Source organism: Stegastes partitus, unplaced genomic scaffold, assembly GCF_000690725.1.
Source record: "Stegastes partitus isolate 25-593 unplaced genomic scaffold, Stegastes_partitus-1.0.2 Scaffold3641, whole genome shotgun sequence".
NCBI lineage: Eukaryota > Metazoa > Chordata > Actinopteri > Pomacentridae > Stegastes > Stegastes partitus.
In genome coordinates this window covers 37400-51647 of record NW_007581372.1, presented here as the reverse complement: position 1 = coordinate 51647, position 14248 = coordinate 37400, and the positions used below count along the sequence as shown (strand labels likewise).

The following is a 14248-nucleotide window of genomic DNA, read 5'->3' as shown; positions in this document are numbered from 1 at the left end:
TGCCTTCATCAGCAAGTCACATTCCAGAGCCTCAAGGTCTGTGGAATATTTTCAGCCCTAATTCATGACTGACAGTGACAAAAATGTTGAACCATTTTCTGTATGAGTCTCTCCATTTGAGCCATTATTAATTTGGAATCACAGATACATGTAAATTTGCAATAGGTCGTGTGTTAATAAAAAAATGGCAAACACCAGATTTTTACCAGGAACGTGTCTGTTTGCTTGTGTTAAAATCAATCATGTATTGGAATACTTAACAAATCTGTACTTATTTTTCTTTGGTCTGCAGCTGTTATTCATAGTTTGCACTGAACTTAAGAGAAATCTTAACGCTACAAGTTTGAACTTAAGCGGCTGGTTGCTTTGTATAAGGTGGATTTTATTCTCAAAATCTTATGAAATGTTGAAATTGTATCGGAGATTGTTTGAATGGAAACTTTCAGCTTCATCTCCTGTCATATTCTGAAGCTCTGATGTGCATCAAGCTCCAATTCAAGATTCTACTGTGAGTAAAGTTGAGGTCTAAAGGCAAAGCAAACTGAGACTTCACGCAGTGAGTGTTGGTTGTGATTCTGAAACATGACCAACGGCAACAGTGGCATCGTAATCATTAAGGCCTCAGTGGATTCACCGTTGTTGGCCAAAATGGAAATATCATCTCTGACATGCACGCACACGCCCCTGATCAAAGGAAAGACGTGCGAGGCCATCTGTTCACATGAATCCTAACAGCCTGCAGCGGACTAAAGGGAAGATTACAGCGTAGTTTCTTCTGTTAGATGAAGCCATGAGTCATTATTAGCAATTTTCTCTCAACAAGAGACTGAAGCCTCAGCACTGTAGTGACCACCAATGCTCATTATGCACCCGACACAAAACTGGATGGATGAACACAGATGACGCTGCTATTCTTAGAAACCACTAGCGGGGCAGAAAAGTTTAGGCTGCGAAAAGGCCATGTTGTTTTCTGAATCAGAAGTGTATCGTCTGCACGGTGGCTATTTCAGGACGCTCAGCTCCCTGTAGTCACGCTACAGTCAGCTTTCATCATTCTTTACTAAACTTTCATCAGGATAAAAATTATTTGGGACCCTGAGGGGAAAAGTCACCCCTTGACCACCACACTAACGCCATATACACGGGTACTAATAATACAAATAACCTATTGTTGATTCTATTTATTGGCTTTAAAATTGCAAAGAAAGGTCTGTTCTTTAGGGCCAAAGTAACTGACAGTGTTGCACACCTATAGATATGCAGTTTACAATAGTATAAAATGTCAAAATCCAGCCAAAATCTATGTCTAAATTTTCTGTTCGTCAACACATTGACAAATGGTTTTGGATTTGACACTGTTGGTCAAACCTCTGCCCTTCGCCAGGTTATAAAAAGTGTGGTGGACTTTAAACATTTCTAACTTTAGTAGTCAGGTTATCAATGAAATTGCTCCTCTTACCCCTTTTTTCTTTTCTTGTTTACATCTAATTTATCTTTTATCTAATCTATACAATTGAGCATCTTTCTAGATGTGATTTTTATATAATTTGTAAGTCAAATTAGATATTTGATCTGCACACTGTTAACCCATGTCCAATTCTGCTTGCTTTCTACATTGATGTAATGTTTTGACCAAAACTGGTCTTCCTTTCTAATGCTGCCTATGATCAATTACAAGAGAATTAGCGATGAGATAGCAGCGTACAAACATTTTAGCAAGGACATTACAGATATATGGATGTGCACATCCCTCCTAATGCTTGCCTAACAAGTTCCAATGTCCAACTAATAAACCAGAGTGGTTTGGATATCAGCTACAGCCTTCTCCTCGCAGGTGTATGTCAGCAGCATTTTTTTTCCTGTCCTTGAATGTCTTCTCTCTCCTGAAGGCAGAGATCCGAGCGGATATTTGTCAAAGAAGCTGGCAGCAGAGATGGCGGTACAAATTTTCCCAGAGACAAATGTCACGACAAGTGGTATAAAACTGTCATTACAGTGATTTATTATAATGAACCATGAAAATAGCCAACCAGTGCAGTGTCTGTGAGTCTCTCCCCTCCACACAAACATACACTCACACACACAAATAATAAAAAAAGACAAAGTTGAAGAGTCGAGAGGGAAAAAAAATAAAATAAAAATAATGCTACAGTCACAGAAACATTCAGCTTTGCCAAGAAGAGCGTTCATATTTACAACCATATTTCAAAATGGGATGGGAGCGAATTGTACAAGCATAGAAAAGAAAAGAAGCAACTATTTACAAACTGTTCCTGGTGAAAGCTGGAGTAACCACCTATACATTAAATTACACTTTCTACAAATAACCATTGATATTCAAAAATAAACCGCTAACGTCCTACCTGTGGGCGAGACCACTCTGCCTACCTCAGAAGACTACAAGCACTCGTTGCACAAAATCTCACACACACTTTGCAGCCATTCACACTGTAACACACGCACGCGCACACGCACACGCACACGAGTGCAGCCTCCTTCGGCAGTGAGGCAGGCTCCCAGAAATGGGTCTTTTCTGAATCTGCAGCGGTGAACAGATATTTGTTGTTAGACAGAGGAATAAAAAAAATAATTGTGTTTTTTTTCTCTATACAAAAAGCTTTCTCTTTGCTATAATGAGCCACTAGATTAAAACAAATAAATGGTGTAGAGAGCCGACAACAGACGAGAGAGAAGAGGAAGTAAAAGGAATAACTGACAAAGGAGGAAGAGGAGGAGGAAGAGGAAGGAGGGCAGGGAGGGGGTATAGGCTGGAATGTCCATTGATAAACAAAGTGCGGGGCCTCACAACAGGAGTCCAAACAAGACACAGAACAGAGAACTTTCCTCTCCATCACAGGAAGGATAATATAAAAACAAATGGAGGCCAGAGAGGGAGGGCTATGAGCACCGGGGGGGATCGTCCATCTTCATATTTATACAGTTTGTCTTGAAGATTATTTCACTGTCCTTTTTTTCTAAAATTTTCTGTCCTTGTTGTTTTTTTGTTTTTTTAAAAAGAAGCCTTTTCTCCCACAATCAGCTGTTTTTCCACTGGCCATGTGTTCAGGTACATAGAAAACGTATCTACAGCTTATGGTACATGCCCCTCTCAGGCTGAGTTCTCAGGGGCTGCCGGGTGCCGACAGCAGAAAGGGCGGTCAGTGCCACCCTGTGCTCAGGTACCCCGAGCTGTGGAAGGGGGTCGAGGACGCAGGAGCTCCACGAGTCCCAGAAGGCATCTGGGAGGCAGTGGCCTGGGCCTGGCCTTGCTGAGTCTGTTGGGGAGGAGGGGGAGGAGGAGGAGGCAGTCCGGTCTGCTGAAGGGTTGGGGGGTATGTGGATGGGGGTACTGAGGGGTTTGCGGCAGTGCCAGGGTGCATCAACCCCGGCTGAAACCCTCCCAAGTTCTGATAGTGGTGGGGCTGCATCTGGGTGTTGGTAGAGGGGGCAGGGGGAGGTGGAGGAGGAGGTGGCGGAGGGGTGAGTGACAGAAGGTTGCCGCCAGAGGGAGGCTGCTGCTGCTGTTGGGAGGTCTGGCCCTGTGGGGGAGGAGGCGGTGGAGGGGCTGTCGTCAGCATGAGCTGGTGCTGCTGGATGGGAGGAGGCTGCAGGTTGACATGTAGCAGGGTGGGGCCAGGTATCGGGTGTGGAGGTGGAGGAGGCGGTGGCGGTGGAGCAGCTGAGCTCTGATAGTGCACACTGTGGGGAAGAGTCTGCATCAGGGACTGAGAACCTGGAGGATAGGGCGGCGTGACGGCAGGTTTAAACCCGGGGAAAGGTCCAGCAGGTGAGGGACTCTGGCTGGGAAAATAGGCTGTGGAGACCGGTGGTGCTGGTGGTGGAGGGGGAGGAGGTGGTGGAGCGCTCTGGGTGTTATACTGGGGGAAAGGAGCAGGGCCAGTCTGAGCCTGGGGCTGTGGTTGGTTTTGAGGCTGAGCAGAGAACAGCGCCCTCTGGCTGCGGAAGGGTGAGCCTTGGGGCTGGGGTTTTGGAGAGTGGAGGAGGGAGGATCCAGGGTAGTGGACAGGAGAGGAGGGCAACGGGGTGGGGTGCAGCTTTGTCGGGGTCAGAGGTGCCGGCTTGGGTCCTGCAGGCTTATTTGGTGGCTGGCTGGTCGGATTTGGCGTTCGAGGCTGACCATCAGCATCTTCCTCCTTCGCTGACCGACTGGAAGGCTGGGCAAGAGGGCCAGGAGAGCAGGGCTGTACGTGGAGACAGACAGTCAGATTACTATCATTTCAAAGCGGTCACTATACGTACTGAAAATGTCACAAAGGTGCCTTTAAAATGCATTACAGATGACTGAACACTGACAGCAAATATTTGACAAAACAGTTGACAAGTCCTCGTCTTAAAATTGCAAATATTTGACATTTTTGTAAACTGATTATTTTTTGGTGTGCTACAGCCATAGAAGCAGTGAAATAGTTAAAAACAAATGTATGAGTAAATCTAACTAGCTATAAAACATTCTGATAAAAAGAAAGGGGTAATGTCGACTTACTGTGTGGGTTGGGGTCTTTTGAAGACTTGGAGATGCACACTCTCTCAGCGCAGGTGTATCGCCACCTTCTGTCTCACCATCTAAAGCAAAACAATATTACAAAAATGTATAAATAACCAACATGTGAAAATTCCCCTTCAGGCAGACAACTGAGACACTGATCTTAAGCTCACCTGTGTCTTTATCTTTGCTGAGCAACAGAGCTCTGTGGTAGCTGCGTTCTCGGGCTTGTTCCACAGACGTCGATGATGTCCTGAACAGAAAAATCAGTAGAAACATATTAAGTTATCCGTTTACTGGTTATAAGACGATACACACTAGATAAGTCAGCATGAATCATAAGCATGACATTATTATGTTCTTTCCCAACTGGATGTTGCAATTTTCAAACTATGCAACGAGGTAAAAAAATATCACCATTATCTGTTATTTCAACATGACTACTCAATAAATTAACAACTTTAAGAGCACATACCACTGTCCCTCTCCTCCTTCCTTCTCTCCTTTCTCTCCAGCAGCTTCTGCCTCCTCACTTGTCTGAGGCTCTTTTACAGTGGTGGTGGTGGTGGTTGTGGTGTTACAGACAGCTGTGGGAGCAGGAGGTAGCGGAGACTCGTTGGAGGTTTCTAGAGCGACGGGGAAGGCGTCTACTGTCAGAGGTGGCACGGTGGAAACAGGAGAGCTGCACTCGGTCTTGGAGCCGCTGCGCCGAGCTTCGCGCTGACGCTTCCGATATTCGAGCAGGGAAACCTAGAGGATGCAGAGCCACAATGTCATTTATCAACAAAAAGTAAGTCTCATGTCAGACCAGAAGAGGGCAGCATTTGGACAGCTACCTGAAGGCCTGAGTCAATGCCTCAGTTAATATCATCTCATCCACATTGTTCAGAGTATACAAAAATACATAACATGATTAAAGACCCACTGTCTGACATATGTTTATGCACTGTAAGTTCACACAGCCTCATCTCAACTGACGCACTGCATAACCTCTCAATGTATCACATTTACATTGTAATGGGACTGAACAACAATCACCTAACAGTTAAATTGCCTGCTACAATGTCCTTAAGCTCTGTGTAACGTTCAAGTTATATTCAGTTTAGTGTCTTAACCTTCACAGTTTAAAAGTTGGAATTTTTAAAATGCTGGCATGTTTAGTTTAAAAATTACAACAAATCATAATAGATTACTTTTTTTTTTTTTTAAATTATCTTATATTTAGTATTTATACAATTCTCCAAGGTTGACAACCTAATAAGCAGCTGAACAAGACAGTAAACTATTATCAGCGCTCATGTAACCTCACCTTTTTCTTCTGTGGGGGGTTTTGTGCTGACCCTCCTCCATCACCAGCGCCATCCCCATTCAACGAGCGTGAGAAACCAAGTGAATTTCCCTCCTCAGAGCAGGGGTAAAAGAGCTGCCCCTGGCCTTCACTGAACGGAGGCTGAGGGCCAACCAACGACCCTGTCCCTGCTGCTGGCCCTGCTGCAGCTCCAGCTGCAGCCTCGGGCCTGAAGGGGGCTACCAGAGGCTCCAGGGTGTGAGAGGGGGTGAGGTCCCTTAAGTTTGAGTTGACTGGAGAGAAGTTCAGGCCAGCTGGTCCAGTCGGGCCTCTCTCTGGGCTTTTTATCCAACCGGGATAAGAGGAAGGACACGTTTCTGCAGACGAGGAAGCCTCACTAGTGCCTTCTACAGCCCCACCATCAGACCTGTCCTCTCCACAGTCTGTTGACTCAGCAGCTGGAGGCTGTGGACTCTCAGGAACTGAAACCTTGACTTCTGTGGGGGGTCCATCCGAACTGGGAGCCCTGACGCAGGGGGAGGATACCAACGAAGGAGGACGATCGGCCTAGGAAACAAGGAAAGGATCAACTTAAGAAATGTAAACAGATGAACCATAACATCGGGACCACCTCTGTCTAACATGCTGTTGGCACTTCACATGATGCTAAAGTCGCTCTAAACTGCTGAGGTTTAGAATTGACATTACGTCTGAATACTAGCAGCAGATCCTGTCATCATAACATTCAGGCCCATTACTAGATGTATAACATTAGGCCTCCTTCAGAACTAGGCCAGAAGGTAGGTATATATGTCTCCTAATTATCATGCATGCTATTTTGATAAGATTGGGTTTAACGTGCAACATTAAAACAAAAAAAAATCTCCACATAGCCTAATATGAAAACTCCAGATATTACTAAATAAATGGTTTCATCAGTCTTTTCAAAATTCAATATTATATGCGGTTATCTCACCTCTTGCACACAGGGTTTCCGGCTGACCTCAGGTGAGCTCTCCACTGAAGATTCACTCTGTGTAACCAAAAACAAAGTTAATCCCTCCTTTTCCTTCGACAAACAAACATGTATTCTTCATGTGCATCTCCATGCAGACAGCCTTACCTCCTGAGGGGCGTTAAGTGTCTGTATTGGGGTACTGGGTGCGGGCTCTGTACTTGGCTCCTCTGTTCGGGGACGTGGCGGGGTGGCGAGTAAGACGGGTGTTGCAGGCGTCTCTGATTGATCTGCCCGGGTGGGTGTGGCACAAGGGGAACCGTAGGGTGTTGAGCTCTCAGACATACAGGCATCTAATGGACTCAACCGACGCTTTTTCAAAGGAGTGGGCAACTCTGAAAGAAACAAAATAGGGTTTGATGGTTGGATATTTGTTTTGTTGCTTTTTGTAAAGTGATATGTTGCTTTTTCTTGAAGTTATCTTAAAAATTTGTAAGCATATTTAATAAAAACAGGTTTATTCAAATACTTTTTTACTATCATTACGCAGATACACAAGGTTACAAAATTTACTATTTTAACTCCAGGCTTTGCACTTCTGATTTTGCAATTAAGTCACAGTGATACCAGAAGCATAAACTAACAAGAGCTTGAAGTGCAGGAATCTTGACTATTGTGTCAAATGTGTCTAATTGTCAGTGTTTAGACAGGTTAATATGCCACCAGACTGAAAAGTGCTCACAAAGACATACCTGGTAGTGAGCAGGTGCCATTGTAAGGTAGTGGGCTGTCAGAGTCACCATTAATAGAGGGGCTGAGCGGGCCCTCGCCGGGCATGAGAAGGCTTGGTCGTCTGGCAGGGCTAGTGGAGCCCTCCTCCTCCAGAGCCTGCTTCAACCATCGCTGTAGGAGAGAATAAAAATTCATTAACTTTGTAAAGGAAGCTGCTATATAAAGCAGCTTGATGCTGACAGGCTTGTCCCTTGATACTACTAAATTTCTTTCATTATTCTGGGCAGCTTTACGGGAGATGAATTTAGTTTAACACACTGGAAAACTTTTGATGCATTCATAGAGACAAAGCTGATGGATGGAAGATATCTGAAGGCTGATTCAACTTGGGAGAAATTCATGTTTTCTGATCTAAACAGATCCTCAGTACTTGTCAAAACTAGCTTTGATAGCTTCTTTCTCCCCTCCCCCCAGAGCCAAATGGGAATATTTCCATTATAACTCCGTACCTTCTTGCAGGAGCCAGTGGTTGGTGGCATTTCTGGCAGCTCTCGGGAACGCCGTCTCCCTGTAGGGACTCCAGGAGTGGTGGGGCTGCGGTTTGCCAGGAATGGGGACGAGAAGCGGACATAGTGTTTGGGCGTGCTGTAGACCTGTGGAGAGCAGGCCATGCCTGGTAGGGCATTTAGTTGTGTGGCAAGTACTTCAGGGTCACTGCTTATTCTCAGTGGCCTCTCTGGGGCTGGTTCTGGTGTTCGTACTGCACAACGGTCAGGCTGTTTCTCTCCCACCCACTCACTCACAAAGTGCTGTTAAAAGGGTTTAAGAAAATTAGTAAATTATCTGACAGTCCAAAGGGTTTCCAATGTAAGATGATTCTATTTTTGTCAAAATAAATAATCTACTAATCTATCATGTACATGCATATTTAAAAAACAAACAAACAAAAAACAACTAACGAGTAGTGGTGCTAATGCTGGTATCAGAATTACAAACTGCCTAACCTTTTTAGTTTTGAAGTTCTTGCTCCCTGTGCGGTTCCTGTCAGGTGCAGGTGAGCTGCTGTGCGGAGGGCTGGTGTCCGGTGCTTGTGAAGAGATGGCCTCTGGCTCTGGCACAGTGGGTGGCTCTCCTTCAGGGGCTTCGTTGCACAGAGGCTCCACAGACTCAGCTGGAGAGCCAGGAGGCAAATCTGAGCAGGTGCTGATGGTGCGAGCTCGCCGCCGCTGTTGGCCGATGTGCGTGCGGTTCCTTGAGAAACTTTTTCTGTTCCTTGAGCCTTTGACCTTGGCTGGCTTTAGTCCGGGCTCCTCTTTTGCCTCAAGAAGTGGCTGTATGAAAAGAAAGGTGAGTGTTGAAAATCCTTGTACATAGCAACCAAATCTTCAGTGTTATTTGATAATGCCATGTATTTTCATACACTGTTGTAAAATAGCAAAGCACAAGCTAATTGACAGGTTTTGTGTCTCTGTCTTCTCACCTGCATGACAGCTGGGGAATCTGCCATCTCTGGTGTTGCTGGAGGTTCCTCCTTAATGTCACTGCGGCCCCCAACCTCTGACTTTACGCTACCGATTCTCTCCAGGGCCTGTTCTCGTCGTTTCTCTCTCTTCTCCATTCGGGCAAAGGCTTGCAGAATGGCCTCCATCTTTCTCTCCTCTCGTGTCTGCAGAGGGTTAGATGTGGGTGTGGGAGGAGGGGTGATGGAGAGGAAGTGAGAGCATTAGTCCATGGAGTACTACTCGCCCTTAGAGCCCCAGAGGTAGCGGTGCAACGGGTTAATGTGTGCTACACAGCGAAAGCCATTCTAACAGAGTGCAGAGTGGCAAATGCAGACACAAGTGGGAAAAGTGACCTCTCGCTTTCACCATAGGAGCAACAGAAAGGGGAGATAGGAGCGACAGGAAAATGTTGTGAGGTTGTGTCACAAAGTGACTGGGACACCAAGAGGGTTATAATTTAGCCTAATGTGTTCCTGTATGCATATCTGTGCGACAAATTTTACCCAGGTCCTTACATGAAAATAATGGCTACCTCCACCAAAAACAAAGGGCTCCACCATCAGTGAGAACACCGCTTTTGAAAACAGATTCATACCACAAAACATACAACACATATAGTTCTGCATTGGTCAGGCTGAAGACTTGTGTCTGTAAAGACAGGGCAGTTAGTACGCTTATAAGTCAGTCACCACTAGGAGATTTGGCAGTGGGTAGGCTGGTAGGTGGGTGGCTATGTATGGGTCAAGTTTACCTCCTTGAGTTTCAGTCCCCTCCAGCTTGAAGCCGCCCCGACAGGGAGATGGGACTGCTCCGCTGGGTTGGCCTGAATGTTCAATAAAGAGACAGCCCAGTTTAGAAGAGACAAGTCCCCACTAAACACGGCTTCACAAACACTGGACGGGTCTGGACTAAAGACTCTCTAACCTTCTGGTGGTCAAAAATACTATGTCAAGCACTGTACCTATTGGACAGAGTGGATTGTAAAATCCTACTATACAGGACATTTCAACTATACAGCATCTTCAAGAATGCACGAATGACACCCGAGTATGATAAAACAAAACTGCCAAATACTTAGAGCAACTGATTTGTATGTCATCTAAAAGTCCACTTTAGACTGTGGCTGCCTGAGACAAATTGTGAGACAATTGTGATAAAAATGCTGATCTTGGATGACACTGTTTGGTGACCACAGACAACCTGATAATGTCCAAAAAATAAGGGAACAAATTCTCACAATGTGACTGCTGCTGCGACCCATGTCTACGAAACAAAGAATACATTGCCTGCACACTGTTTTCTAAGTGCCATTTGTGAATAAAGTTTAGAAAACAATAAAACACGTGCACACACATAAAAACTAAAACAATGGAATGAAGAAGTTTTGTGGAACTCTGGCAGAGAAATGTGGCCAAATATGACCTTTTTCTGGTGAATTTTCTAAATAAAAGGAGCACCACAGAGGCATGACGAGCTGAAGATTTGTCTCTGCTCCAATATTCCTTTATCTACAGCACAGCAGGCATTTATCACACAGTCTGACATGTGTGATGTTCTACAGTCTGACACATATTGTGACCACTATTTTACTTGATGCATCTTTAGACAATATAACAAGATCCCTATCACACAGTCTGATTGCCCCTCAAGTTAGAGGAGTTTCAAAAAGTTTGTCTTTTTGGGCCTTTTCATTTCTTAAAAACTACTTTTAGGGGTCGCTATCCATATGGTAACCCATTTATGTTTGTATATCACAATACAAGCTTTCTGACCTCACCTACCCAACTTCAACTTTATTGCACCCAAGGGAAAGTTTGTGTTGCAGCCAGGAAAAACACAGCACACAGACGAGATGCACTACCAAGCACAAAATGCCACGAGTAAACCAAAATCTAGACAACACTGCCAAACATTCAGTTAGGAGGTCATAACACAAAGGAGTCACAATGCCTTTTCAACTAATAGGAGCTTAAGTAAGTGCTTAAGTAGGCAAGATATTGTGCCAACACATACCAATGTTATCTCCCCCGCACCTTGTTGCGGCATGGATTTACAACATCCACACACATCTACGCTTGTGATCGTCAGTGTGTGAATGCATGCTTCTTTGCTCCAGCACCGGAGCTCTCTCCAGAGCCACATTCCATAGAAAGCAGCCTATTGGATCTCCCAAAGTCAATATGGCCCTGGCAACAAGGCTCTACCCTCTGCAGCCCCTCCTCCACCTCCCTCTCTGCCTCCCCCTCCCGCCCTCCAACTATCTATCTATCTCTCTGGCCGATTAGCAGAACTGTATGTTGGCCAAAGATGAGTCAGCACTTTGCACCTTGGGTCTACCGTGTGAAATGAAGCTGACTGCAGGGTAATTTCCAGAGAGAGTGTGTGTGTGTGTCAGTGTGTAGTGTGCCATGCTCGTCTGTGTGTATGCGTGCTTGATCCCCATCTCTCAGGGACATAAGGCCGTTTGGCAGCGGGAGAGGAGAGTGGTTGAACCCATAACAGGCCATTTTAAACTCATGGCCACAATGAAGGCGAGAGGAGAGCTATACTCAAACTATAATGCACACTAGGGGATAGTTTCACCTTGAATAATGACACAATATACTGGTTTCGTTCCCACTGATGGGAGGTGGTGTTGTTCACAGGAATGTGGCACATAGGCCTAATCATTTTCTCATATGGTGAAGAAAAAAGGCAACAAATGAGGAAAATAATGTCACTGCATAATGACAGACAAGCACAAAGCCTTGATACTGTGAGAGAAGAGGGAAGTCAAAGCTGAAGGAAGGGAAACAAAAAAGTAGGACTGAGCAAAACAGCAACAGGGGCATCGACAGTGGTGGGAGTGCTAGCAGCAGATGAATGATGAAGAGGAGGCTAGTTTTATGGAAGAGATGTAGAGGACAGCTGCTCCTATCCAAGCCCTTACCAGACAAATAGTTAAGTCCACACCCAGAGCAACAGGGGACAGTTTAATTTTATTTTTGCTCTTTCTGCTGGGTGGCTGCATGGCAAAAAAAAAAAAAGCTGTAGCCCCTAGCTTGGCACACTTACCATCTTCCTCCTCCTCTCTGCAATCTGCTCCTCTGACTCCATCTCTACTTCATTGCTAACGGAGGTTTTGTCTTCTAGATCCTCAAATAACTCAGGATCCTGTAAGAGGAGGGGAGAGCGGGGTATGGCGCTTTATCATGGCTGATCATTCAGTCTGGCTACAGACTAGAGGGAGACAGGTAAGAGTGGAGGAGAGGGGAGGTAAGGGAGGGAGGGAGAGGCTGGGGGAAAATCCTTTAAAAATATGAGGGGGGAGTAAGTTTTTCTTTATTGGTCAGTCTGTGCACAAAACACACCTGCTTAGAACTTGTTTTTGGTCACACAAAGTGACCTGTTTAAAAAGTATGGTCTTAAACAGCACCCTCTTACAGAATGAATGTTGTAGCAGCTGACATATTGGTTGTGGGTGGATCATAGGGTTGAAATAAATAATGCTTTGTATGTATGTAAGCTCCCATGTCAGGACAGCTCATCTCACCTTTCTTCTTTTCAGCTGTGACAAGCTTTCTGGATGTCTGAACCAGTCTGTCCTTAGACTATGTGACACACTGGAATCATTTCTAGACGATCAAGCCCCAAGTTTTACACAAAAAAAGTTTCAAAATGCTGAATGAACCCTATTCATAACAATGTGACCTGGTCATGGCAAGTTAAAACTGCTGTTCTGAAACAGATGACAGATGAACCTTCTGTTGCGGTTAACACGTCCAAGAGAGATGCCATTCTCTGATTGTGTACATCTACACAAAGAGCTACACACTAAAACACATCTCTGCCAGACAAGTGGCACAAAACTATGTTGTGCAATAGAGTCTGAACTATGTCATAAAAATTATTAGTTGGGAGGGACAAACATGAATGCATAAAGGGATGATGGGAAATAGGGGGAACTAAACAGGATGTGTTTCAACAAAGAGTGACTAACAATGAAAAACACATGCACAGACCATTTTACAAAGATCAAACAAAATTGCATGCATGGACCATGTGGGTGAATGTGCTTTAACAGAATACAAAGTCTAACCACGCAATATATAAGCGCTAAAGTGTTAAAGAAAGGTGAAACTGGGTGCACTTTGTGTGATGTGCATGAAAATGTAATCTTGCCTGGTTGTTTGAGATGGAGAGACGGAGAGGAGACAGTTTCCTCTGTTTGCCATCGCCTATGTTCTTGCTTTTCCCCTCGCCATCCAAACCCATGTTCTGGTTTTGGCCCTGGTCGTCCCGAGATGACTCCTTGTCTTTGCGACTCCCTCTGCGTCTTCCTCCAGAGCCCAGGTTCTCTGTGGGCTCTAGGTTGTGCTTGAGCACTGGGCACTCCTGGTTCCCCTTCACACAGGCACAGTCAACCTTGTATTTACTAGAAAAAAAAAGAAGAGGGGGAAAAAAACAAAAAAACACAAGTTTTAAATGATCTTGTCTTGTTACTATGGTCGTGCATTTATTTTTGCAAGTCTACTACTTATAACTCACCAGCTGCCATAGTCAAAATCAAAACCGATCGTTATCTCTGTGCCTTTGGTGATAGGCCTCAATGAGTAGATGTATAGATGCAGCATGCCATCCTCAATGACATGTCGTACCTGAAGGAGATTTGGCAAAGCATTAGTACAAATAATCAATTCTATAAATCTATAAATGAGGGCTACATTCAACTGAATGAAAAAAATATATTTTGGGCTGTTTACATACTTCAGAATTGGGGGTACAGGAACGGCGGATGAAACGTGCTTCATTACCAAAGCTACGAGCGTCTACACACATCTCCAGTCCGTCAAATTTAGAATAAAATAACACAAAAGGGTATGGCCTAAAAAGGAAAAGAAGTAAGGTCAATGCATGAGTGCGAACAAGTCACATAAAACATCACAATGTAATAGCCTACATAGCCTCCTATCACAAGTTACTGGAGGTCTTAATTTATTTGACTTGTGTGCAAAAAAAAAAAAAGAAGAAGAAAAAAGGCAATGGTGCTGAATTGAAATTTACAAGAAACAAATCCAAGGAGAAATCGTTTTGACAAGTGACTTGCACCCTGACCTCTTGAAGAAGTATCCATTGGCCTCAAACTGCTGCCGAAGCATGAACTTTCCCCTGTACTCAATGATGAGGGAGTCTGGGGCCAAGTCTCGCACTGCCTTGAGGATCTTCTTGTTCTTCTGAACTTGACTCTGAAAGAGATAAATAGCCTGACATAAGCAAATACCACGGAC

General features: G+C 44.6%; 1 protein-coding gene across 5 annotated transcripts in view; it reads right to left on the bottom strand.

Annotated features, from left to right (window-relative positions):
• Positions 1 to 1974: 1974 nt before the first annotated feature.
• kmt2e (lysine (K)-specific methyltransferase 2E) overlaps positions 1975 to 14248 on the bottom strand; it is a 29820-nt gene continuing 17546 nt past the window's right edge. For 2 of the 5 annotated variants that reach the window (XM_008306297.1, XM_008306301.1), the window contains 17 exons: positions 14076 to 14206; positions 13728 to 13845; positions 13509 to 13618; positions 13143 to 13395; positions 12036 to 12134; positions 9733 to 9804; positions 8960 to 9145; positions 8484 to 8810; positions 7989 to 8288; positions 7500 to 7650; positions 6916 to 7142; positions 6769 to 6825; positions 5814 to 6359; positions 4980 to 5254; positions 4678 to 4757; positions 4505 to 4584; positions 1975 to 4202 (listed from right to left, as the gene is read on the bottom strand). In XM_008306297.1, the coding sequence (XP_008304519.1) occupies positions 3159 to 4202; positions 4505 to 4584; positions 4678 to 4757; positions 4980 to 5254; positions 5814 to 6359; positions 6769 to 6825; positions 6916 to 7142; positions 7500 to 7650; positions 7989 to 8288; positions 8484 to 8810; positions 8960 to 9145; positions 9733 to 9804; positions 12036 to 12134; positions 13143 to 13395; positions 13509 to 13618; positions 13728 to 13845; positions 14076 to 14206 (4056 nt within the window). In that variant the 3' untranslated portion in view covers positions 1975 to 3158. The remainder of the gene's footprint in view (positions 4203 to 4504; positions 4585 to 4677; positions 4758 to 4979; positions 5255 to 5813; positions 6360 to 6768; positions 6826 to 6915; positions 7143 to 7499; positions 7651 to 7988; positions 8289 to 8483; positions 8811 to 8959; positions 9146 to 9732; positions 9805 to 12035; positions 12135 to 13142; positions 13396 to 13508; positions 13619 to 13727; positions 13846 to 14075; positions 14207 to 14248) is intronic. The other 3 variants (XM_008306298.1, XM_008306299.1, XM_008306300.1) reach the window with 3 other exon arrangements.